General features: G+C 39.6%; 1 protein-coding gene across 7 annotated transcripts in view; it reads left to right on the forward strand.

The window, feature by feature from the left end:
• Nucleotides 1–25,065, forward strand: part of Setd2 (SET domain containing 2, histone lysine methyltransferase) — a 104,562-nt gene that overhangs the window by 37,540 nt on the left and 41,957 nt on the right. For 6 of the 7 annotated variants that reach the window (XM_036192186.1, XM_036192189.1, XM_036192188.1 and 3 more), the window contains 4 exons: nucleotides 725–851; nucleotides 3,178–3,312; nucleotides 4,106–4,225; nucleotides 6,019–6,681. In XM_036192186.1, the coding sequence (XP_036048079.1) occupies nucleotides 725–851; nucleotides 3,178–3,312; nucleotides 4,106–4,225; nucleotides 6,019–6,681 (1,045 nt within the window). Of the gene's footprint in view, nucleotides 1–724; nucleotides 852–3,177; nucleotides 3,313–4,105; nucleotides 4,226–6,018; nucleotides 6,682–9,328; nucleotides 9,609–25,065 lie in introns of all 7 variants that reach the window. The other variant, XR_004945410.1, reaches the window with a different exon arrangement.

A 25,065-nucleotide genomic window follows, 5' to 3' on the forward strand; every position in this document is an offset into this window, starting at 1 on the left:
GATCGAACCCAGGGCCTTGCGCTTGCTAGGCAAGCGCTCTACCACTGAGCTAAATCCTCAACCCTATATGTTTTTTAATAAATGAATCTTATTTCTTTTTGGTGTACCAATTAAACATTGATACATAAATGATAATTGTCTAAGATGTATAAGGGAATTTTATTTCTAGCACAAATATGTATATAGTCTCTTATTTTCATGCATCAGTAGTCTGATAAAATTGAGAAATCATTAAGTAATTGGCCTGTTTTATCTAACAGGTAATAAAAGATTAGGAAACTGATGAAGCCAGTCCAGGTGGTGCAGGCATATAATCCGATGCACAAGAGGCTGACACAGGAGAGAGACAGTCAGAGCTAGACTGGTCAGCTTGGAGAAAGTGTCTGAGAAATAGAAAGTAGGAAAAGAACTTGGAATAAAGCTTACCAGTAGGATTCTTGTCCAACTTGTGAAACTTATGGATTGAATCTCCTGTCTGTCTGTCTGTCTGTCTGTCTATCTCTGTCTCTCTGTCGCATGCACACAGAAATTGAGAGAAGGGGTGGTGGTGGAAAAAGGAAGCAGTGTGTTTTACAAGCAGATTTTGAACATTTCTATTAGACGTAGGTTTGTGAGAGTCTCTTAAAGTTAGTACATATTTTACGTTTCCTGTAGGTTGGTATGAATTACCACGCTGTCACTTTCCCATTCTTTACTTTCCATAACTGAGTTCATTCATTAACAGCAAAGAAGCCCAGAAATGTTTCTGTGGGTCAGCCAACTGCCGGGGTTACTTGGGCGGAGAGAACCGAGTCAGCATCCGAGCAGCAGGAGGGAAGATGAAAAAGGAGCGCTCTCGGAAGAAGGACTCGGTAAGCATGCCGTCTGTTCAGATTTTAGGAGAATTTTTTTTTTTTAAGATTTATTTATTTATTATGTATACAGCATGTATGACCAGAAGAGGGCACCAGATCTCATTACAGATGGTTGTGAGCCACCATGTGGTTGCTGGGAATTGAACTCAGGACCTCTGGAAGAGCAGTCAGTGGCTCTTAACCTCTGAGCCATCTCTCCAGCCCCCTAGGATAAGTTTTAAGGAAATAGCTTTTTGATTTTAATGTAAAAGGACAATCCAGGTGTTGGTGAAATAATTTTGGAAAAGTGGTATGGCTGGCAGCTTTTTTTTTTTTCTCCGGGTTTTTTGAGACAGGGTTTCTCTGTGTAGCTTTGCACCTTTCCTGGAACTCACTCTGTAGCCCAGGCTGGCCTCGAACTCACAGAGATCCACCTGCCTCTACCTCCCAAGTGCTGGGATTACAGGCGTGCACCACCATCACCCGGCTGGCTGGCAGTTTTTATTTCATTTTAATAGAGATTAGAATAGAGTACTGGGAACTTCTAAAGTATGCTTAAAATTCCTTGGCTCATACTTTTTCTAAGCTTGTCTCTGTTCAGGATTGTATGTATGCAAACACACTCCACATGAAGGTTATAGATAGTCTGCAGGAGTCTGCTCTCTATTTACAAGTGGGTTCCAGGTATCAAACTCAGGTCATCAGGCACGGCAGCAAACACATTTACCTTCTGAGCTATTTACCCTGCCCATTTGTTTTCATTGAATAAACATACCAATTCATTTAACTGTTAGACACATTTGGGTGGTTTGTTTTTGCCATCATGAATGTGACTAGGCATTTCCTGGTACATCTGTGCAGAAGGTTTTCTATGTTTTATTCTTAGTGGAATTGCTGGTCAAAGGAGACATAACGGTTTTGTATTGTTAGCAATGCTTTGGGTTTTTTTATTTTATATTTTCATCTCATATGACTTGTTCTTTATCTCCCTTAAGGACAGCACTTTGTTTTGTTTTGTTTGCTTGTTCTGGTTTTAAAGACAGGGTTTCTCTGTGTAGCCCTAGCTGTCCTAGAACTTGCTCTGTAGACTAGTCTGGCCTGGAACTCACAGAGATCTACCTGCCTGCCTCCGAGCTGGGATTAGAGGCGTGCCACCACATCTGGCTAGGACGGCTTTTTAAAGAACATTATTTTTATGTGTATGAGTGTTTTGCCTGCTTGTGTGTCTAGTGCCTGTGGAGGCTGGAGGAAAGCATTGGATTCCCTGAAATTAGAGTTACATACTGTTGTGAATCTCCGTGTGGGTCCTCTGGAAGAGCACCTAGGGCTTTTAACTGCTGAGCCATCTCTCCAGCTCAATAGGGCAGTCTTTAAATTTTACATTTATCTTAAACTCCATCTTAGCATCTAGAAGTATATATACTTGAATGACAGAATCTCTTTTCCTGCTTCGCTTACCTTTCTCATCCTTTTTTCCCCTCTTTTTCTTTTCCTTGTTTGTTGGGGGCGTTGGGTGGGTGGGGAAACGTGTGGATAGGAGTGTGCCTGGCGAAGTCTGACGACAGTTTGCAGGCATTTGTTTTCTTTTTGCACCAGGTGGGATAGAACTCAGTTTGTTAGACATGGAGCCGGGTGTCTTTACACTCTGAGCCATGTCACTGACCTGGCACTTATTGTGTATCCTGGGCTGGCCTCAAAACTTGAAAATCTCCTGCTTCAACTTCCTGAGATCTTGGATTAGGCCTGATTCACCATGCCCAGTAATGCTGTGTGCTGGGGAATTAAATCCAGAGCCTTGTATATGTTAGGGAGGCATTTTGCCACTGACCCATATCCCCAGGCCTTAAATAATTTCTTATTCACATAGCCGATGAGTGAATGAAATGCTTTTCAGATTAATTATATTTATCTATTTATTTAGGTTTTTTGAGACAGGGTTTCTCTGTTCTGGAACTCAGTCTGCCTGCCTCTGCCTCTACAGTGCTGGGATTAAAGGTGTGCGCCAGCATTCCTAGCTAATTTATATTTCACCAGTAGATTTTATGTTATCAGACGTTGTGTTTATGCCTTTCTTTGCTTCCTTCCCTGCTTGCTTGCCTTGAGACAGAGTAGCCTAGCCTGGCCTTGAGGAGTTCAGAGTATTTGGTTTCAACTTTCAGTGTTCATAATACAGGCATGGCTGTGTGTGAGTGTGTGTGTGTGTTTGTGTTGTGTGTTCCCTGTGTCCCCCTCAGCTAGGCTAATGGCCTAGTTCCTTCCTGTGATCTGAGTATTTTCTCAGGTTGTTGAGTAAGTGACTGGATTGTACTTGTTTTCTAACTAGATATTCTCTTTGCTGTGGTAGGTGGATGGAGAGCTGGAAGCACTGATGGAAAATGGTGAGGGCCTCTCCGATAAGAATCAGGTTCTTAGTTTATCCCGGCTTATGGTTAGAATTGAAACTCTGGAACAGAAACTTACCTGTCTCAAGCTCATTCAGGTAAACACTTTAATACTATTTTATTATTTCTGAATTTGGGGTGGGACACTTAACGACAATCTGGCTGATAAAGAAAAGTTTATCATGTTTTAAATGTGTACACAAGTTCTTTAGGACTTTGAAAGCTTTGCCCTTGAAAATGGCTAGCAAGTTCAGTATTATTAGTAGCAGAGTTGGTTTGCTTTTCCCTCCAGTTAAAAGCACATGCTGGGATTTCTTTTAGTGTAATAATCCATGGAACTTGGTATAGCTTCCTTCCCCACCAGTTACTGGCATACCAAAACTATTTACAGGATTTCTCTGCATAGCTTTGGAGCCTTTCCTGGAACTCACTACATAGTCCGGCCTGGCCTCGAACTCATAGAGATCCACCTGCCTCTGCCTCCCGAGTGCTGGGATTAAAGCCACTACCAACCGGCACTAAAAAACTATTTTACTATAGAATCTCAAAGCAAAGAATTTTAGCAGTCATCCTATATATTCCAGTTTACTAAGTATTCCATAAGAAACAGATAATAAAAAATGTATTTAAAGTAGAAGAGGTACTCATTGGAAAGAAGTGGATCAGTGAGTATAGGGAGGGGGTAAGAGCAGACAATTTGGAATGTGTTTGAGAAAAATACATTAAAGCACAAAAGTCTTTATGGTGTGTGTTAGGTGTCTAATTGTGGGGGTGTATGTATGTGTGCATTAATTTTAAGCAAACTCTTAATTCTCACCATGGGCTTCTGTGACATTTGACTGGCATTGCCTCCCCAACTCCCTACATCATGCCTTTCTCCTCTCATGAAAGAACACACATTCTCAGTCCTGCCTCAAGTCCTTTCTGGAACGTCATGGGTTGTCATTGCTGTGGATCTGGATGGCAGAGCTTGGTGATGGCCGGGAAAGTAACCAGAAGCTTCAGGAAGAGGTCAGTTCACATCTTGCTTCTGCCATCAGTAACTATATATAACCTTACATACAGCTTGCTTGGGTGGTAAGTTTGCCTTGGGTTTTCCCCATAGTATCTTAAAGTCAGCCCTATATACCAGGAACTGTAAGCAAGATATATAATGATAATAATTTAGTTTATTGCTAAATTGCTAGACCATTACTTTTAAACTCTGGGAAAACACAGAAAATTTGAATTTTGGAGATTTATTTTTTATTAATTAATTATGCAGCATGTATGACTGCAGGCCAGAAGAGGGCACCAGATCTCATTACAGATGGTTGTGAGCCATCATGTGGTTGCTGGGAATTGAACTCAGGACCTCTGGAAGAACAGTCAGTGCTCTTAACCTCTGAGCCATCTCTCCAGCCCCAGATTTTGGAGTTCTTAAAAATTATTGACAAGAAGCCTAAGAGAGGGTAACCATCTATAATAATAGATCTGATACCCTCTTCTGGCATGCAGGTATACCTACAGAGCACTCATACATAAAATTAAATAAAGTAAAAAAAAAAAAAAAAAGTGTTGACAAGAATTAGAACATCCTGAAAAGCAAAGAAGTGTTTTCAGAGGTCTAAAGATTAATTGGCAGCATTATTAGTAGATTTGGTGTGTTTATAGCTTACCATAAAATTAGTATTTTCTGACCCCCCCCACCCCCAGCTAAGGACTGAACCCAGCGCCTTGCGCTCTACCACTGAGCTAAATCCCCAACCCCTATTTTCTGACTTTTAATAGGTTTTTGTTTTGTTTTGTTTTAAGATTTATTTCATGTGTGAGTGCTCTTATCTGCATGTACAACTTTGTGCCGGAAGAGGGCCTCAGATTCCACTGTAGATGGTTGTGAGCCACCATGTGATTGCTGGGAATTGAACTCAGGACCTCTGGAAGAGCAGCCAATGCTCTAAACTGCTGAGCCATCTCTCCAGCCCCTGATGGGTATCTTTTTGGTTTTTTCGGGACAGGGTTTCTCCATGTAGTTTTGGTGCCTGTCCTGGATTTTGCTCTGTAGATGAGGCTAATCTTGAACTCACAGAGATCCGCTTGCCTCTACCTCCTGAGTGCTGGGATTAAAGAATTAAAGGCATGTACCACTGCCACCTTAGGTAGCTTTTAAAATATCATAGTTTCTACTATAACTCCAAAGTCAGTTATTTAAATAAATAAATGCATGAATGAATGAATGAATGCCACTTTATTTATTTATTGGTTTTTCGAGACAGGGTTTCTCTATGTAGTCCTGACTCTCCTAGAACTTGCTCTGTAGGTAGACCATGCTGGCCTCAAACTCACAGAGATCCACCTGCCTCTGCTTCCCAAATGCTGGGATTAAAGATGTGTGCTACCAACACTTGACTATATTTGAATCTTTTAAGTGTGAAAATTATCATTTAAATACATGGTGTTGCATAGTTCCCAAGCTTCTTTGTAGTAACAGGGAATTTTATAGAAAAAGAGACTGGTGTGGTCTAGTAAGCTGCATAGTTTTGGGAATTCCTTCCTTGTAGAGAGTATTTATTGGTCACACTTAGTGGTGTGAGTAGTCGTCAGTACTCTGTACTTTTTTTTTATTGTAGATCGGACTAACTAAAAGTTTTTCTTCCTTCTTAAAAGGAAATAATGTTGCAACCTTCAACTGCATCTATATTTATGAAGACATAGGTCTTAATTAATAAGACAATACCCCAAATGTATTTCTTCTGTGAGTCCTTACCTATTTGAAAGGTTAGCTGTACAAATGATATGATTAATTTTTTATTATGTTTAATCAGATTATAAAGACTTTGGAACATTTGCCCATTCCTACTAAAAATATGTTGGAAGAAAGCAAAGTACTTCCAATTATTCAACGTTGGTCTCAGACCAAGACTGCTGTTCCTCAGTTAAGTGAAGGCGATGGATATTCTAGTGAGAATACATCACGTGCTCACACACCACTTAATACACCTGATCCTTCCATCAAGCTGAGCACAGAAGTGGATACAGAGACTCCCAAGAAACTCATGTTTCGCAGACTTAAAATTATCAGTGAAAATAGCATGGACAGTGCAATCTCAGATGTAACCAGTGAGCTGGAATGCAAGGATGGCAAAGAGGACCTTGATCAATTAGAAACTGTCACTGTAGAGGAAGATGATGACTTGCATTCACAACAACTCCTACCACAGCAGCTGTGTGAGCCCAAAGTTGAGAGCGAAACCACCTCCGAAGTCAGTAAATTACCCACATCTGAACCAGAGGCCGACACTGAGACAGAGCTCAAAGAAAGCAGTGGTACAAAACTGGAAGAAGCCATTGCCGAGGAAACACCGTCCCAGGATGAAGAAGAGGGTGTGTCTGATGTTGAAAGTGAGAGAAGCCAAGAACCACCAGATAAAACAGTGGATATAAGTGATTTGGCCACCAAGCTGCTAGACAGCTGGAAAGATCTAAAGGTAAGAAAACACTTAAGTTCAGATTCAGAGTGCTGCAGACCCAAACAAAACCTTCCTAGCCATGAATATTTCTGATAAATGGACTGTAATCTCTCAGGTGGTGGTAAATGTGTCTCGGGTGCTCTTTAAGTCTCTAAGAGCCACGCCAGTCAAACTGTGATGGAGATGTGTCCCCCTTTTCCCTCACTGAGAAAAGTATGTCGTATCGGTGATTCAAGGGCTCTTCATGTAAAACAAAACAAAACAAAATCCTTTTACTGTTAAACTTACTCTGTATGTAGTGACAGCAGATGTTTAAATTAATTGAAAATCAATTGAATGGGTTAATAGAAAATAAACAATAAAATTAATTGGAATACCTTGGTAATTTAGGAACTCATCGCTATAAAATGATTACGAAATTTTATTCTAGAAAAAACACATGTCACTAGTTTATTTTATTTGCTTTTGTTTTGGAAATAGGCCTGTGCTTAAGTTCTTTTTTTTTTTTTTTTTTAACAAAACATCTAAAGGAGGGGAAGCAAAGGGTGGTGGTGCACACCTTTAATCCCAGCTCTTGGGGAGGCAGAGAGAGGCCTGATGAGTCTACATAGTGAGCTGTAGGAAAGCCAGGGCTACAAACATAGAGAGACCCTATCTCAGTAACCAGGCAGTGGTGCTGCATGCCTTTGGAAGTAGAGGCAGGTAGGGGTGTGTGTGTGCGCGCGCGCGCGCGCGCGCGCGCGCGTGTGTGTGTGTGTGTGTGTGTGTGTGTGTGTGTGTGTGTGTGTGTATTCTTGATAAGGAATACAATAAGATGTGTAGAATTTGCTTTTCAGAAAACCCAGTCTAGATCTTGAATGAATATGAATGTATAAAAATTTGAGCCTATTAGAACTAATGGTTCACTTCAATTGTAAGTGCTGGGGTCTGGGATCCAGGTTTTGAGGCCCCTATAGGAACAAGTTATTTTCTACCTTTTATTTTTCTGTTCCTCCTGTCTTCTCTTGGAGTTGAAACAATCAGAGAAATAGCAATCCAGTTTTGTTGTTGTTGTTGTTATTGTTGTTGTTTTGTTTTTTTGTAGCAAGGTGAAACCACAAAGCTCATCACATTAGGTTATGTGATTTGACCCAGTGGGACTTAGACAGAACCCAGTGAATAATGATTTGGTTGTATGAGGTGCTTCCTATTCACCTTGTTGAGACCTTTTCAGATACCAGTCTGAGTTCTTACTTATGTAAGTTACTGTTTGATCAGCTTTATTTAACGTGAAACCTGAATGTATTTTATAAATATAAAAGGAGTGTTCATAGTAAGTCTGTTTATGATGCCATGTATAATCACAGGAATAGGAATAGCGGTTAAATGAGAGATCCTAGGATGGTTACTTGTTGGACCTTTATGTAAAATCTGCTTTGTGGCAGCTCAAGGGTCCGAGAAGCAGTTCCTCTGCTGTTTGGAGTTGCAGCCTGCATGATGAGGAGACTTTAGTAGGACAGGTAGAGTAGAAGCAAGTACACAAGTGGACTCGGCAACCACGGGAAGCGTGGTTTGATAGAAGAGAGAACGCTATTTTAAAGCCATTGGTTTGTTGAGAAGTATCGGTCAGCATTTCTCAGATTGTTAGAATCTCATACACTTGTCTTAAAATCTTTAAGATGTAAGTCTTTTGATTCTCTGTGTAGTAGTTTGTATGTTTAATTGTAAATGTGTGATTTACTCTCTGGGATGTGTTTAGACTATTTAGATAGAATTGGAATAATTAACCTTCTCTGAACACCCATTATTTAGGCCTACAAAGTAATTTTTCTTATCCTTTGAATATAGGTTAATGATCTTCTTGACTTTAGGTTTATGTTTTTATTTATATTTAAAATAAAATAAATTCTTAGATTTTATACTTTGCATTTATCTGACTTTTTAACATCAAAGAAGCCATTAAGTAAAACTTTTTTCTTTTTCAAACTTGTTTGAGCATTGCATTGCTGAGAGACATCTTTACTTACTGTGAACTATGATGTTTTGTTACATAGTGGTGCTTGGGTTGTTGATTCTTCTTTTCATTAGCATTTACCATGTATCTGGTTTCTAAACTCTGTTTACTGTTGTCTTTTAAGTTAAAAAAAAATACTTCAGGTGACATTTGGCTAGGAATCTAAAATCAAGAATTGATAAGTTTTACATGTTTTGGAGAAACATACTAATCTAATGTGATTATTGTGTACCATACTATCCCGGCATTGAAAGAGTTAACTACTTCTGTCTGACTTCACCTATGTGTTCAAGTAGACATTAGCTGACAAGAAAGTGTCTTATTCTTTCAGCCTTACTAAGCACCAACTACTGTGTTAGTTGCTGATACTTAGTTCATACAACAAAGCATTGATTGTGGTTGGTTTGGCCACTCTGACTCTTCCTGATCTTGTGGGGCTACTATAACATTACTGACATGCACTCCAGTTGTCCGTTCTACATTGGATGGAATAAAGAACTGAACAGGATTACTTCATACTCTCTAATCTTGGTTTTGCTGTGAAGACAGACCATAGGGATCATCAGTAAATGTAAAAGGGTGGGAGGGAAGGGAATGACGCTTCATGAATTACTCTATGTCCTCCCAGACCTGATGATGATCCCCTTTGTAACTTGAACCATTTCCATCTAGCTTCTCAGGGCAGCAAGGAGCTTGTTAACATCACCAGCTGACCATGTGTCTCCTTTTCTCAACTCCATTTCCAACTTCGTGCTGAAGAAAAACGAGAACCTAGCGTGCGTTCTGTGAAGAAACAGGAAGATGGTTGGGAAGTTGGATGATGCATGACAGATATAATAGGTGAAAAGAGGACAGAGGTGGTTAACTCACTGGCGCCGGCATTAATTTGGTGCGTTCCTTGCCAACAATTGTCGTTCCGGGAAAATCCCTACTTCTGGCGAGAAAGGATTAAGTGAGCTTCTTTTTCTATACCTTATATCCACAGGATCGCTGACGAGGCTTGCAAGGCATTTGCTGTCACATTTCTCCTAAAGTAGCCCTCATGTCACCTCGCACATTGCACTCACACACGTGTTCATTTTCACATGCAGATTTCCTGGGCTACATTTTTAGCAGGGACATGTGCATCTATTTTTGTGTAGAAGAACTACTGCCCTCCTGAAAATAAATGTAGCCTTGATTTTACAGGGCAAACAGCAGTTACAATTGATTATTAATTATAACTTGACTGGGAAAATCCTCATTCACTTGGATCATTATGAAAAGGAGGTAATGATCTCAGGAATTTGGCAGTTTTGATTACTGTTAACATCAAGAGATTATAATAATTAGTAATGTAAGGCCTTTACAAACACTTAGATATAGGATGTGCATCTCGCCTTCTGGTCACCTTTGGTATTTCTACTTCTACCTGAATTAGATGATTTAGGGACAGAAGCTTCCTATAAGTAATAAGTTAGTGCTTATTAATGACTGCTCTTACTCTCTTACTTCATCTTTTTGTAGACACTGCCTTTAACTTAGAAATACACTATGTTAGCCCGGGGTGATGGTACACGCCTTTAGTCCCAGTGCTTGGAAGGCAGAGGCAGGTGAGTCTGTGAGTTTGAGGCCAGCCTAGTCTACATAGTGAGCTCTAAGACAGCCAGAGCTACACAGAGAATCCCTGTTTCAAAAAACCAAAAAAGAAAAAAGAAAAAAGAAAAAGAAACAACACTATTTGGTTGGAAAACTCAACATTAAACTTTTTCTAGAAAGTTGAATGGTTTTGAGTCAGTTGCACTCTGCCACTGGTATTGTCTATAAAAAAGATTTGTACATATGGAAATGAAGTTGTCTGTCCTGAGCTTCTGGGATAAATCTAACAGGTCTAAAGAGTAGAGGGTAAAGAGGATATGGACCTCCATAGAGTCACCTCCAGGAGATACTGTTTTTGACAGACAGTGCTGCATTGGTAATGTTTGTTTTTTAAAAGACAAAAGTGGTTTAAAAATGGTTAGTTCATCCATTCCCTTTTATTTGTTTGTTTGTTTGTTTCTTCTTTCTTTCTTTGGGTGGTTGGTCGGTGAGAGGCAGGGTCGAGCTATTCTAATGCAGTTGCTAGAATTAAAGGGATGTATATATAATAGGTGTGCACCACCACTCTCAACAATGAGCCTGCCCACACGATTTGTACTTTATTTTATTTAAGGTAGGGTCTCACTATGTACTTCTTGCTTGCCTGGAACTCACAATGTAGCTGCTTTGCCACACCCTCCCTTGCTGAGGTCACTTTTTATTTTGTGGTCCATTTTGTTACCTAAACTACTTTGATCTGGATAGTAATGCAACTTGTTTGGTGATTAGCCTGTAATCCCCCAGAGGCTGAGGGAAAGGATCATGAGTTGGAAGCAGCCTGGCTACATAGTAAGACATTGTCTCAAAAGACAAAAATATCAATTAGAGATTTGGGGCATTACCTGTTTTGTTTTTAAATGTGCCTGTGCCCCATGCTTGCTTGTTTATGTATTAGCTGTGACTGCTGTAGTGGTAGACTTTGGTAATTGCCACAGAGACGGGATAGATTATAAAAATTATAAAAATTGTAATATTTGTCCTGTCCTTTACGAAAAAAGTTTACCAATACCTATTTCAGTGATAAAACAGGATTTGGCTGCTTTACACATCTTGCTAAACAAAGTCACTTTTACTTTACATGTTTTGGTGAGCTATTAAATCTGTTTTCCAAAAGACACTTGTCATGTTTCTATTGGCTGTGAAGTTAGGTTTTGTTGTTATATTTTGACTTTAATAGGTCTGTATGAGAGGCAGAGGAGTGGTAGACATGAGAGAAAGAACTTCCCAGTGAGAAAAGACCTCTCAGGGCCCTAATCAAACCAGCCAGTAACCTGAGACTTTTCCAGTGTAGATTAAGCCACATAAAATTTTCTAGTTAGTGAATTTTTAATTTCAAATGAAATTTTAGACTTAGAAACATCTAAGAATTTTCTGTATGCATTCTGCATAAAATTGATATTCTAGTGATAAATACATAGAAATTGGCTAAAAAATTTTCCGAGCCCTTGATTCAGATTCTATAATGTTAAAATTTTTCCAGTTTTTCACTATAATTTTCTCTGAATTTCTAAGTTAAATATATGTATTCTTGGCTGGAGTCTGGTGGCACACACCTTTAATCCCAGCACTTGAGAGGCAGAGAGAGGCACGTGGATTACTGAGTTCAAGGCCAACTTGGTCTACAGAGTCAGTTTTAGGACAACCAGGACTACTTCAAGAAATCCTGTCTCAAAAGAAAAAAAAGATATGTGTTCCTATCAGGAATATTACCATGCTGTTCTCATAGTACTCACTGGTTCTATTACTGACATCATCAGCTTTCATCACATCCCTGAAGTGTCTGCTGGGCTTCTCCAAAGTTACTACACACCTGTGAATGGTGGCCCATGCCTGGAACCCCATCACTGGGAGAGATAGGATACAGCAGAAGGGTGGTGAGTTCCAGGCCAGCCTGGGCCACAGAGAGAATTCCAGGCCCATGTGACTACACATTGAGACACTGTCTCCCCTTATTCACTAGATCAAAATAAAACAAAAACAACAACAACGAAAAACACATATGAGCAGCTTTGGAAATATGTAAAGTTGTATTTTTCATTGAATGTGTCCATGTTATTCAGCACTAAGTTATTTGAGTCACTGATGATTGCCTAACAGTATTTTTAGACTCATGGATTCTTGTTCTATTTGGTGGGTTATGTTGCATTAATTTCAACACTTGATGCTTAAATTGCCTCATATTTAGCCTGTGAAAATGCTTTCTTGTATCATTTTGATGTGTTTCTGTTTTAAAATTTCTGACATACCATGCTGTTCCAAGTTCAGTTTATACTTGCCGTTCCCAGCTCTTAATTAGCCATTTTTTTCAAGTACTCATTCTTTCTTGTGGGAAAGGTTATATATGTTTTTTTTTTTTTTTTTTTTTTTTTTTTTCCCCCAAGACAGGTTTTCTCTGTGTATCTTTGTGCCTTTCCTGGAACTTACTTGGTAGCCCAGGCTGGCCTGGAACTCACAAGAGATCCGCCTGGCTCTGCCTCCCGAGTGCTGGGATTACAGGCGTGCGCCACCACCGCCCGGCATATAATTTTTTAAATCAAAAATTTATTTTCCATCCGGGTGGTGGTGGCACACACCTGTAATCCCAGCACTCGGGAGGCGGAAGCAGGTGGATCTCTGTGAGTTCGAGGCCAGCCTGGTCCACAGAGATAGTCCGGGACAGGCTCCAAAGCTACAGAGAAACCCCCCCCACCCCCAAAAAAAATTTGCCCACCAACACTGAGGACCTGAGTTTGATACTTGGAATCTACACAATGGAGAGAACCAACTCCCAAGCGTTGTCCTCTGCACTCCATATGTGTGTTCCGGCTTGAACGCTCATACATACATACATACATACATACATACATACATACATACATTCACATGATAAGTATTATTTCTTTTGTCCTACAGGTTAAATAGATCACTTAGTATCTGATCTAATGCCTTTAATGCAGACCCATGTCTTGTCTTGCTTTTACTCTTCCAGCAGACCCTTATTTGTTCTTGCTCTCATTCTTTGCTTTCAACATCTTATCCTTCAGTATCTTTTAGAATTGTAGTGAGATTCAGAGGACTCTGTAATAACATTGTATATCCCCCTTAAAAACTGTTAATTGGGAGGCAGAGGCAGGCGGATCTCTTGTGAGTTCAAGGCCAGCCTGTCTCCAAAACCAAAAAACCAACCAAACAAACAAAGAAACAAACAAAAACAGTGTTAATTAAGTACCTGAAGAACAAAGCCTATAGAAATGACCGTTATGTCTGTCTAATCTTGCCCAACAATTTTACTTTCACATGAGCCATGTCATCTGTTCATATATATTCACTTTTCCATGTCTTCAGACATACTGTTCTCCTAGTTTAGAATATCTTTTGTTTTTTAACTCTTCCTTTATAGTAGTCTTAACACATTATAAAAATTACTTGTAGGGGTTAGGGATTTAGCTCAGTGATAGAGCGATTGCTAGGGCCCTGGGTTTGGTCCTCAGCTCTGAAAAAAAAAAATTTACCCGCAAAAAAGAATGCTTGCATGGATGTTAATTTCTTCTTTCTAAACATGTATCTTCAAGGGCCGTTTAATGTACTTTACACTTGAAATGGGATCTTGCAATGTGGCTGACCTGGAACTTGCTTTGTACACCAGCCTGACATCACACTTAGTCTGATGGTCCTTGTGCCTCTGTCTCCTGAGTGCAGGGATAATAATGATGGATTACCACGTTACCTGGATGGTTTCTGTTTTCTTTTTCTTTTTCCTCTGAGATAGGGTTTTTCTATGAAGTTTTTGTGCCTGTCCTGGATCTGGCTCTGCCTCCTGAGTTCTGGGGTTAAAGGCATGCGCTGTCACCGCCACCACCCTGCTCTGGATGGTTTCTTAATGGTTATAATAGTTTTTTTCTTACGGTATCTTTGTAGTATTGGATGGAGTAAGTTCCCTCTTAATTGTATTCTCCTAACAATCAATGATGTACTCGGCATCTAGGATAATCTTCTGGAACTTTGTTCTTATCAGTGTCCTTTAAAAAATGTTTAAATGGTTCCACATCTACACTGTTGGTTACATTTTTTCTTACATTTTTTGGTTGTGAGCCTAGCCTTTAACAGCTGAGCCATCTCTCCAGCCCTTCATTTTTCTTAATGTGGCTTGCATGTACAACATATTCTGACAGCTTCTACTGTCCTGGTACTTTGTCTTTTTTATTTTAGATTTCTCTCTCTTTTTTGGGGAGGAGGTTGTTGTTTTGTTTTGTTTTTTGTTTTTTCGAGACAGGGTTTCTCTGTAGCTTTGGAGCCTGTCTTGGACCCAGACCAGGCTGGCCTCGAACTCACAGAGATCCACCTGCCTCTGCCTCCTGATGGCTGGGATTAAAGGTGTGCGCCACCACTGCCCGGCTTAGATTTCTAAAGTGGAAATGATTCTTGTTTTCCGAGACAGTTTTTTTTTTCTGCCCTTTGTGTATATTCTCATCACATCCTTTCCAATCATAGCAAATGCACCTCACAGTAGTACTTGAAGCAAAGGCAGTGATGGCTTTTTTCTTGGCCCCTGTGGTCTCCCTCCCCAGTATTCTACTTAGTCTCTGTAAAGAGCCTATTACATATTGTAGTTTGGCACTTTGAGTGAAACAGTGAAGTCCCTGATATACCACATATTACGTCTTTAATCTTTAGTGTGAGTTTTGTGTTTGATAGGTAATCAGAAAATATTTACATAGATATAATGTTATCTTTTCAACCTGTGAGGTATGTTGTGATGTTTTATTAGCTGCAAAACCTAAGGACCATCAAGTTAGCTTTTGGTTGAGAGAGCTGACTAGGAGCTGACTAGGATCTTCTGATTTAAACCTTATATTCGCCTGGGATCTATGGTTGACCATTGAAGGACATTCATAACTTCTGAAATTGCATGTGTATCTAAGCTTCTCTGTTGTAAGGACGTGTAGCTAGAGCAGCTTCTCTAATAAGAGTGTGTGTAGGTGTTGGATAGGAGAAGGAAGGAGTAGTGTTCTCGTAAAGGGTGTTTTCTGCATGACCGGGTGTCAGTAGGTTCCACTCTTAAGTTCAGGAAGACTGTGATGAGGTGATTTGTTTGTTTGTTTTTTGATTTTTGGTTTTTTGAGAAATGATTTCTCTGTGTCACCCTGGCTATTCTGGAACTCACTTTGTAGACCAGGCTAACCTGGAACTCACAGAGATCAGCCTGCCTCTGCTTTGAGTGCTAGGATTAAAGGCATATGTGTACCACCACTGGCCAGCTACCTGTGGTGAGTTTTATGTTTAAAACATTATAGCAGATATGATTGCATTTGAAAAGTATGAGGAAAAATCAGATCTGGATTTAATTTGGCCAGAAAAATAAATCTAAAATTGGAGAAACATTTAATCATGACTCTGATTACTCATTAATGATTGCTATTCTGCTTGAATATGCTTTTTGTTTTCTTTCCTGTACAAGTATTGAATCTTTGACAGCAGGAACTGTATTAGCTGTTACCTTTCAATGCTTCATGATTTAACCTAAGCCCAGCAGATATATATGGAATAAAAGTAGTTAAGATGGGCAGAGCTTGAGAAGGAAGGTAAGAAAAACAAGCTTTGGTCAGTGCACAGTGAAGTAAGGGCTCTGCCAAACAGCAGCATTTAGCAGTTGCCTCTTGAGTAACCAGGTGTTCACCAGGAGCATGTTAAGTGTGCAGGACCAATCCTTTGGTCCTATACATAGAGCTGCTTCTTAGGTGTGTGATGTTTTCTGTTTGAGAAAGGTCATTCTTGTATGTGCTATAAAGTGCATGTAGTGAAATGTTTCTTTTCTACTGTCTCTGTGGTCGTTCTCAGGGGCAATCGACATTGTGTGTGTGTGTGTGTGTGTGTGTGTGTGTGTGTGTGTGTGTGTGTACGTACGTGTGTACGTGTGTACGTGTGTACGTGTACCTGTGACACCACATTCTGACTAATGCAGATATTGTCAACTCTTTTAGTGAGACAGGTGGTACTTAGTGGATGAAAACGGAGAATGGGCCTTATTTACTTTTCACTTCTTGGGTGCTCAGTTATCTGGAGTTAGACATAAAAATGTCTGTTCAGGGGTTAGGGATTTAGCTCAGTGGTAGAGCGCTTGCCTAGCAAGCACAAGGCCCTGGGTTTGGTCCTCAGATGGGGAGGGGGGATAAATAAATAATGGATGGATGAATGAATTAAAAGAGAAAAAAGAATATAGAACTCATGCTTAGCATGTACAGCCCTGGGTTCAACCCAGCACCATAATAAAGAATGAATGAATAAAAATGGGCAGCACATTATGCTGCTCCCCTCTGTCACTTTACTTCCTGTCTCTAGATAAGCATGTTATCTTCAAAGCTTTCTTTTTTATTATACTTTTTATTCTGTGTGGGGTGTATGTGTGTGCACACACATGCATGTGGATGCTTATGCTTGTGCACATGCTATGGTGCACATGTGAAAGACTAGAGGACAGATGGTAGGAGTCAGTTTTCTCCTTCCACCATGTGGGTATCAGAAATCAAATTCAGGTCATCAGACTTGGCAACAAGGGCCCCCAAAGTCCTTTTTGTAATTTTTTTCAGTCAAATCTTTCTGACAAGCAGTTTCCCAGGGATAGACTTATTAAGTGATAGTTTTTTGTTTTGTTTTGTTTTTTTGTTTTTGTTTTTTGTTTTGTTTTTCGAGACAGGGTTTCAATGTAGCTTTGGAGCCTGTCCTGGACTAGCTCTGTAGACCAGGCTGGCCTCAAACTCAGAGATCTGCCTGCCTCTGCCTCCCGAGTGCTCGGATTACAGGCGTGCACCACCACCTGGCAAGTCATAGTTTTTAATTACCTGTTTTATTCTTTTGGCATTTGTAGTCAGAAGTATTTCATATTTCTTCAGTCCTGCAAAGCATATTGTCACTATTTCTAAAACTATCTCCTTCTTTCTTGGGATTCTGGTTTTACTTGAAGTTGGTACTTTACCTTCAGTTTCCATGTCTTATTTTGTATCTCTTTATCCTCTCCTTTTTGTCTAGTCTTCAGCAACAACCCTGGGACTGCTCAGTCTTTCCTTGCTTCTCGTGGAGTTGCTGTTGTCTTTTAGGAAAGTGCTTAGGAAGAAGAGATTAGATGGCCACCAAGGAGAAATAGTCCAGCTTTTCAGAATGCACCCGCTGGGCTTGGGAGATGCTGGCTCAGTGAGTCAAGTGCTTGCTGCATGGGCTGAGGACTTGTGCTTGTCAATCCTGTATCAGAAGTGGGACATGTGGAATTTTCTTGTAACCCCAGCATGTGTAGGTGGAGAAAGGCAGATCCTGGGGGCTCGTTGGCCAGCCAGCTTACCTGAATTGGCGAGCCCCACATTCAGTGAGTGACCTCTTCAAAAAGGAAAGAAGGGGGAAAATGTTGGAGAGCTAGAGGAAGATAGCACATTGGTTGATCTGTGTTTCTTGTGTGCTCACACACACATATGCACACATGCACATACCTTAACATAAAATACACCTGTTATTACAGAACAGATATCATACATTATTTTGTTCTTATAAGTTCTTTGGCTCAGGAATAGTTAGCATTTAAGTATTTTTTCATTTCTAGAAAAATTATTTCATCGGTAGACAAGCACTTCAGTATATCCTCGGTTTTTCCAAAATGTTTTAGAAATTATTGCATACTTCATTCTCCTTTTATAATATATTCCTAGCAGCTCGTTTATGATTGTTGTTGTAGGGGAAGGATGGTACTGAGAAGCACTCAGGGACATTATACATGGTAGGCAAGTCCTTTACCACTGGTTTATATCCCCAGCCCTTTTTGTAGGTTTTAGTCTGAGACAGGGTTTGTTTTAGTCATTACCCAGGCTGTCTTTAACTCACTCTGTAGTCTAGGCTGGTCCTGAACTTTCAGTCTTCTTGCCTCAGCCTTCCTAGTAGGTAGGATGTTTTATGAAAGTACTATATTGTTTTATGTGAAGCTTCCAAGTACTTTTAGAAACTGCTTGGGGGAGAAAAGGCAGGTCATGCAATTTAGTAATAGTAGGTAATGTGTTCAACAGTTAAAGAATGAGAAAACAACCTGTTATGATGACCCTTCAATCCTATGGAGGCAGAGGCAGGCAGATCTCTGAGTTCAAAGCCAGTCTGAACTACATAGTGAGTTCCAGAAAGCTAGGACTACATGGAGAAAACCAAAAACAAGTAAGAATGAGGAAAGAAATTAATAAACAACAAAGGCTTTCATCTCTTTCATCTTAGTTTTCTTTCAAATCAACTTGTTTTCCTGTGTAACTTTTTTTGGTGGCAATTTTTTTCTTCTTTTTTTTTTTTTAACAAAATGATTTATTTATTATGTTTACAGTGGTCTGTTTGCATGCATTCCTGCATGCCAGAACAGGGCACCAGATCTCATTACAGATGGTTGTGAGCCATCATATGATTGCTGGGAATTGAACTCAGGACCTCTGGAAGAACAGTCAGTGCTCTTAACCTCTGTACCATCTCTCCAGCCCAAGGCAATTTCTTACAGTACCCATACTTACATTGTTTTTTGTTTTGTTTTTTCAAGACAAAAGTTTCTCTGTAGCTGGAGTATTTCTGTGTCCACCCAGCTCCTGCAGCTGCTCAGACCCAATTAAGCACACAGAGACTTATATTACTTATAAACTGTATGGCCATGGCAGGCTTCTTGCTATCTGTTCTTATATCTTAAATTAACCCATTTCTATTGCCACGTGGCTCGTGGCTTACCAGTATCTTACATCATGCTTTTTCTCATGGCGACTGGCAGTGACTCCCTGCCTCAGTCTTCCACCTCCCAGCATTCTCCTCCTCCTCCTCCTTGTCCCACCTACACTATTCTTCCTCCCTGGCTATTGACCAATCAGCATTTTATTTATCAATCAGTCAATCATAGCAACATATATTTACAGCATACAGGACATCCTACAGCACTTCTTTGTATTGCCCTGGCTGTCCTGGAACTCACTCTGTAGACCAGGCTGGCCTTGAACTCACAGAGATCCACCTGCCTCTGCCTCCCGAGTGCTGGGATTAAAGGTGTGCGCCACCACGTTTTATTTTTGTTTGTTTGTTTTAATATAATTTTTAAAAATGTTGGTGTTTTGGCAGCATGCATGTCTGTGTGAGGATGTCAGAAGCCCCAGAAGTGGAGTTAACCGACAGATGTGAACTGTTGTGTGGGTGCTGGGAACTGAACCTGGGGCCTCTGGAGGAGCAGCCAGTGCTCTTAACCACTGAGCCATCTCTCCAGCCCACATTGTTATTTTTTAAGACTTTTCCATATTATTGATCTCTTATATTAGCCAAAGATTTGGATTCTGGATGTCATACGTCTATTTTCAGCATTCCTTTGGCTTTCTCTCACACTTCTTTTTGAGACTCAAGGCAAAATCTCTCATAAGCTGATGCTTCATATTGCAATACTAATTCTTACTAATAGCTTCAGGGGTAGTTTCATTCTTAATACAAACTTTTTCAAAATTTTGACTTGTTTGAAAAGCAATCTTTGAGGGTTTTTTAGATGTTTTATATGATACTATCTTTTAGATAATTACATAAAAGAAATGTTTCACAATGTTGAATTCCCAGTTGTTGAGTTTATATAATGTCTGTATTATTAATAAGTGCTGGAGGATTCACTTAATATTCCAGAACTCATGTTTCATTCTCTCAGATTAAGTAATTTTTAACTACCTAGTATCGTGCAGTACATACTGTTGCCAATTAATGTATGTGACACAGAATCTATAACTTAAGTTTCTCAACCTTCAGTCTTTGTGGATGCTTCTTAGCATTGTCTTCTGGAAGATCTAAGAAATGCCTTTAATTTATTTGCTTTTGTTTGGCAGATACATAGTTATCATTTATAAAAGTTCTCCTCTAGAATGAAGATACTGGACCTGGCTGTGTGTTTAGTGGTAGAGCATACCTCTGACATGCTCAAGGACCTCGTTTAAGTTTCCACCCTATTGCCCAAACCTATAAGAAAAAAATAATTGTGTGTTGAGTTTGTTTTTGATTGTTTTGTTTGGGGACAGTTTCTTATTTATTTCTGCTGGCCTCAAACACACTGCATAGCTTAGGATGTGAACCTCTTCTATGATCATCTTTCCTGCTCCCTGACATGCTGGGATTATAGGAGTACACCACTATCCCTGGCTGTGTGGTGCCCGAGTTTTGTCCATACTAGGCAAGCATTCTGCCAAGTGAGCTACATTCCTGCCTATCCCGTGCAATTTCAGTTCTTATGGTGGTAGTTTCTCCAAATCCTATTGCCATGAGATAGATATTAGCCCATAGCTTTTTTCTTATATTGTTTCTTTTTTTTTTTAATTGAAAATGTGTCATTAATTAATTGTCTGTGTGTGTATGTGTGTATGTCAGTGCAGATACCTGAGGAGGCAGAGATGTCAAACCCCCTGGAGCTGGAGCTATATGAGGTTCTGAGCCATTTATAATGTGGCTGCTGGGAATTGAACTTGGGTCCTCTTCAAGAATAGTACATGCTTTTAACTGCTGAGCCGTCTATCCATTCAGCACCTTTGTATTTTCTTCTTCCACAGAATTATCTTTTCTTCCTTTGACCTGTTGAATTTCCCTTTTTAAGATGTAGAACTTCAGAAATTTATCCTTTGATTTTGTTTTTCAGCCTCTCATTTGACAAACAAGACTTTATGTTGAAAAAGAAAAGCTTGGGGGCTTTGTGGAGGCAGGTCAGTTGGTAAAGTGCTTGCCTTGCAAGTGGAGGGTCAGATTCTGATTCTTTGTTCTGTTTGATCACATTTTAAAATGCAGAGTTTATTTCCTCTTACTCTAGGTCCGTGTGTGTGTGTGTGTGTGTGTGTGTGTGTGTGTGTGTGTAAATATAAATAATAGCCGGGCGATGATAGTGCATGCCTTTAATCCCAGCATTCAGGAGGCAGAGCCAGGCGAATCTCTGTGAGTTTGAGGCCAGCCTGCTCTACAGAGCTAGTCCAGGACAAGCTCCAAAGCTACAGAGAAACTGTCTCAAAAACCAAAAAAACAAACAATATATATAATATATATATATATTATACCCAAATGCAGAAACATTTTCATGAAAACTAGAAATGTCTTGGCACATAAACACAAACCTCAACTTTAATAATCGACGGGATAGTTCTTGTTTCAAGTTAAAGATAAAACATTCATGTAGACATCTATAAATTTGCCTTCTAGGACTTCTTGTTTCAGAAATAGTGTGGTGTAATAAAGACTGGATGAATCTGAGCATTAGTCCCAGGCAAAATCTGAGTTAGTTTGGAGATTGTTCTATTTAAATAAAAAGTTTGTTATGGTTCGAAGCAAAACCAGAATGAAAATGATGAGGTAGCCTTTCTGTCATAGAAAATAATTCCAACATACTAGAAGTAGTGGCAGGAGAATCAGGAGTTCAAAGTCATCCTCAACTACACTGAGTTTGAGGTTAGCTTGCACTATGGGACACCCTGTCTCCAAAAAACAAAAAGGTTTGTGTTTTGTACAAAATCTAGGCTTGGATGATATCAGATCCATGATAGTTACTTTTAGTCTGTTTTGCATGTAATGTACATATGGTTAATAACCTCTTCTTTAGCAATGTGAAAATATATATGAAACTTAGCGTGAACCAAGTCTCTGCCTTTCTTCTGGGTGTGTTTTCAACAGTCTCAGGTAGCCCAGGTTTGCCTGGAACTTGCTATGTAGCTAAAGTTACCTTAAACTTTTGATCATCTCACCTCTACCTCCCAAGTCCTGTGATTGCAGGTGTGCTAACTCACCAATTCCTAGAGTTTTTACTATGTGTGAATTCCTTCATGGTAAGCAGTATATATCTCAAGTATGCAGAAAACGAGTATTAGTATACGCTTTTAGGCTGTAGTTGATACTTTCATTTTCCACATCAGCAAACTAGATTTCTACAAGTAGTTCTCTACAGTTGGTCATCACCTACTGTTTGAGATAGTTTATGTAGTACTGTATGAGTAAAATTTCACTTACTAACCCACTTAACAGTTGAGCATTGACTACCTGCTGGACACTGTTCCAGTGTTAGAAAGAAAAGATGTTCTTGGCACAACAGTTACAGCTTGAGTGTGTGTGTTAGTTGGGAGTACTATCTAAGCACTAAAGAAATAAAAAAGAGCCGGGCAATGGTTGTGCACGCCTTTAATCCCAGCACTCGGGAGACAGAGGCAGGTGGATCTCTGAGTTTGAGGCCAGCCTAGTCTACAGAGAGAGTTCCAGGACAGGCACCAAAACAACACAGAGAAACCCTGTCTCGACCCCCCACTCAAAAAAAAAAAGAATGATATCTAAATATTGGATGGAATGAGGAAGTAAGATTCTTTTCGGCTTTTCTGAGATTAAGGGTTGCACACAGAGCCATAGTCTCCTAACTCACAGTACTGTCTTACATGCCAGTCTCTTGACTAGAATGAAGAAAATGAAGTGATTTTAGTATTTTCCTTAATAGACTCACTGACCTGTGACTGTGACATCATTCCTGGTGGACTTCCCTATTAGTCAGGCTAATACAGTAAAACTATTTATTTCCAGATAGGGTGATCCTAAGAAATTTCACAGTAGTTTTCACAAGGCTGCTTCCTTCTCATCTTTCAAAATATCATGCGACTTTGATACAGTCTATTTTCATTTTTAGGAGTTCAGTCTCCTGATACATAGTTGAGTAGGAAGGAGTAGATAATCCATTTCCATGTGATTTTGGTTTCTTAGGGGAAGATTAAGTTATTCAACTTCAAATCATGGGTATACACTGATAAAACTTGTTCTTATTTTTAGGTAGTACTGATAAATTTTACTACAATTAAATTATTAACAATCAGTGGTATTAGTTTATTTTGTGAATGTAAGAAATCTATTTTAAACAACAAACAAATGTGTAGTTTAGGCTGGAGAGGTGGCCCAGCAGTTAAGAGCCTCTGCTCTTCCTGGAGATCTGAGTTTGATTCCTAGCACACATACCAGGTGGCTCACAACCACCTGTAACTTCAGCTTCAGGCGTTATCTAACACCTCTGGCCTCTGGGCACCTGCCCTCATGTACACATGCCTACTTACACACATACACAAAACTTAAAAAAAAATAATAATAATAAATAATAAATTGTGTGTGTGTGCTACTGCGCATATGTGGAGGACATTTTTTTCAGTCAGTTCTTTTCTCCTATGTGAGTCCCAGGAAACACCCTTAACCTGCTGAGCCATCTTACTGGCCTCAGAATGTATTTTCAAATTTGCAGTTGATGTAACCTTTGAAGTCATTTTCTATGGCGCGTGAACTACCATCACGGAATGGTAGTTCCCAACTTTTGAAGTCTATATAATATTTTATTTTTGGCATTTTTCATGAACATTTCATGACAGGATCCTGTGGAAAAGAATGAAGCTATGTTATCTGTGAGTGGTCCTTTGATAAATCTATTCTAAGTATTCTTTATGAATGAACATGTTGGAATTTTGAGTACCTAGATTGACATACTATTTTCAAATAGTTGTTGTCAAACTTCTTCAGATTAATTTACAGTACAGGTGGTTGCTGATAGGTAGTAGCTTTACTTTTCTTCAAGTTTGGTTACTCAGTAGAATGGAGTGTCAGCTTTTCCCTCGTGCCTTTATCCCTGATGCCATACCCACAGCTAGATGACTGTAGGCCTCCCCAGGAAGAGGAGGGAGGAGCGAGGAGCAGATTGAACTATGTCTTTTCAGCAGGTAAAAGCAGCTCAAGAAGATAGAGAACCCCGGGCTCTGAGCCAAGGGCAGATAGGTACTTCTTTCCCAGAGGTCTCTCTTGCTAGGAGGTATGAGAACTTTTAAGAAAAACCCATAAGTACTTGAGTAGTTTTCAGCTTTCACTGTGTGGGTCAACTCTATGAAGAGCTTTTTAACAAAGAGGGATTTCTGAAACCTGCACCAAAAGATTCAGCTTGTCTTGGGTGTTCTTAATATAAAAGGCTTCCTGGAATCATTGTGCAGCTGTGTAAAGAGTTCTAATCAAAGTCCTGAACATAGGAGGAACCTAGGGGCTAACAGAATGGAGAAGTGTGTGTGTGTGTGTGTGTGTGTGTGTGTGTGTGTGTGTGTGTGTGTTAATCTGAGTGTTACTTTATCCCAAAACAATGCTGTCAGCTGTATCATCTAGTTAAGCAGATAAGTGTGTTGGAGTTAGACCTCATAGCACCATAATCTTGAGTAGATAGCTAAACTTTCAAATAGTACAGTATTGTTTTATAGCTGAATTTTTTCAAAAATTTTTTTTGAGTGGTGCTGGGATTGATCCCAGGACCTAGCACATACACTGTCCTACTGGGCTGCCTCCTCTACCTTAGAAGTTTGTTTTGAAGCTTAAATTAGATAATGCATGTGATGCATTTAAGAACATAACTGTACACAGGAGAAGTGCACAGATAAAATTATAATAATCATTATGTATTGGATAATCTGTCAGCATGCATATAATATAATAATAAGAGTTTTTGTTTTGTTTTATTTTAAGACAGGGCCTTACTATGTAGGTCTGGCTGTCCTGGAACTCTCTCTGTAGACCAAGCTGGCCTCAAACTCATAGAGATCCCACCAGCCTCTGCCTCCCGAATGATGGGATTAAAGACGTGGGCCACTATGCCCTGCTTGAATATTTCATCTTGATCCTTCTTCATTTGTGTAACATGTAAACTGTTTCTCATTTTCTCCAAATACTACTAGATCTAACCTTAACGTGAAAAGCATTTAATTATCTTAGAATTGGGTTACACAGATGGTAACCAGACAATATAGGTGTGGTCA

The sequence above is a fragment of the Onychomys torridus genome, chromosome 7 (assembly GCF_903995425.1).
Source record: "Onychomys torridus chromosome 7, mOncTor1.1, whole genome shotgun sequence".
Taxonomy (NCBI): domain Eukaryota; kingdom Metazoa; phylum Chordata; class Mammalia; order Rodentia; family Cricetidae; genus Onychomys; species Onychomys torridus.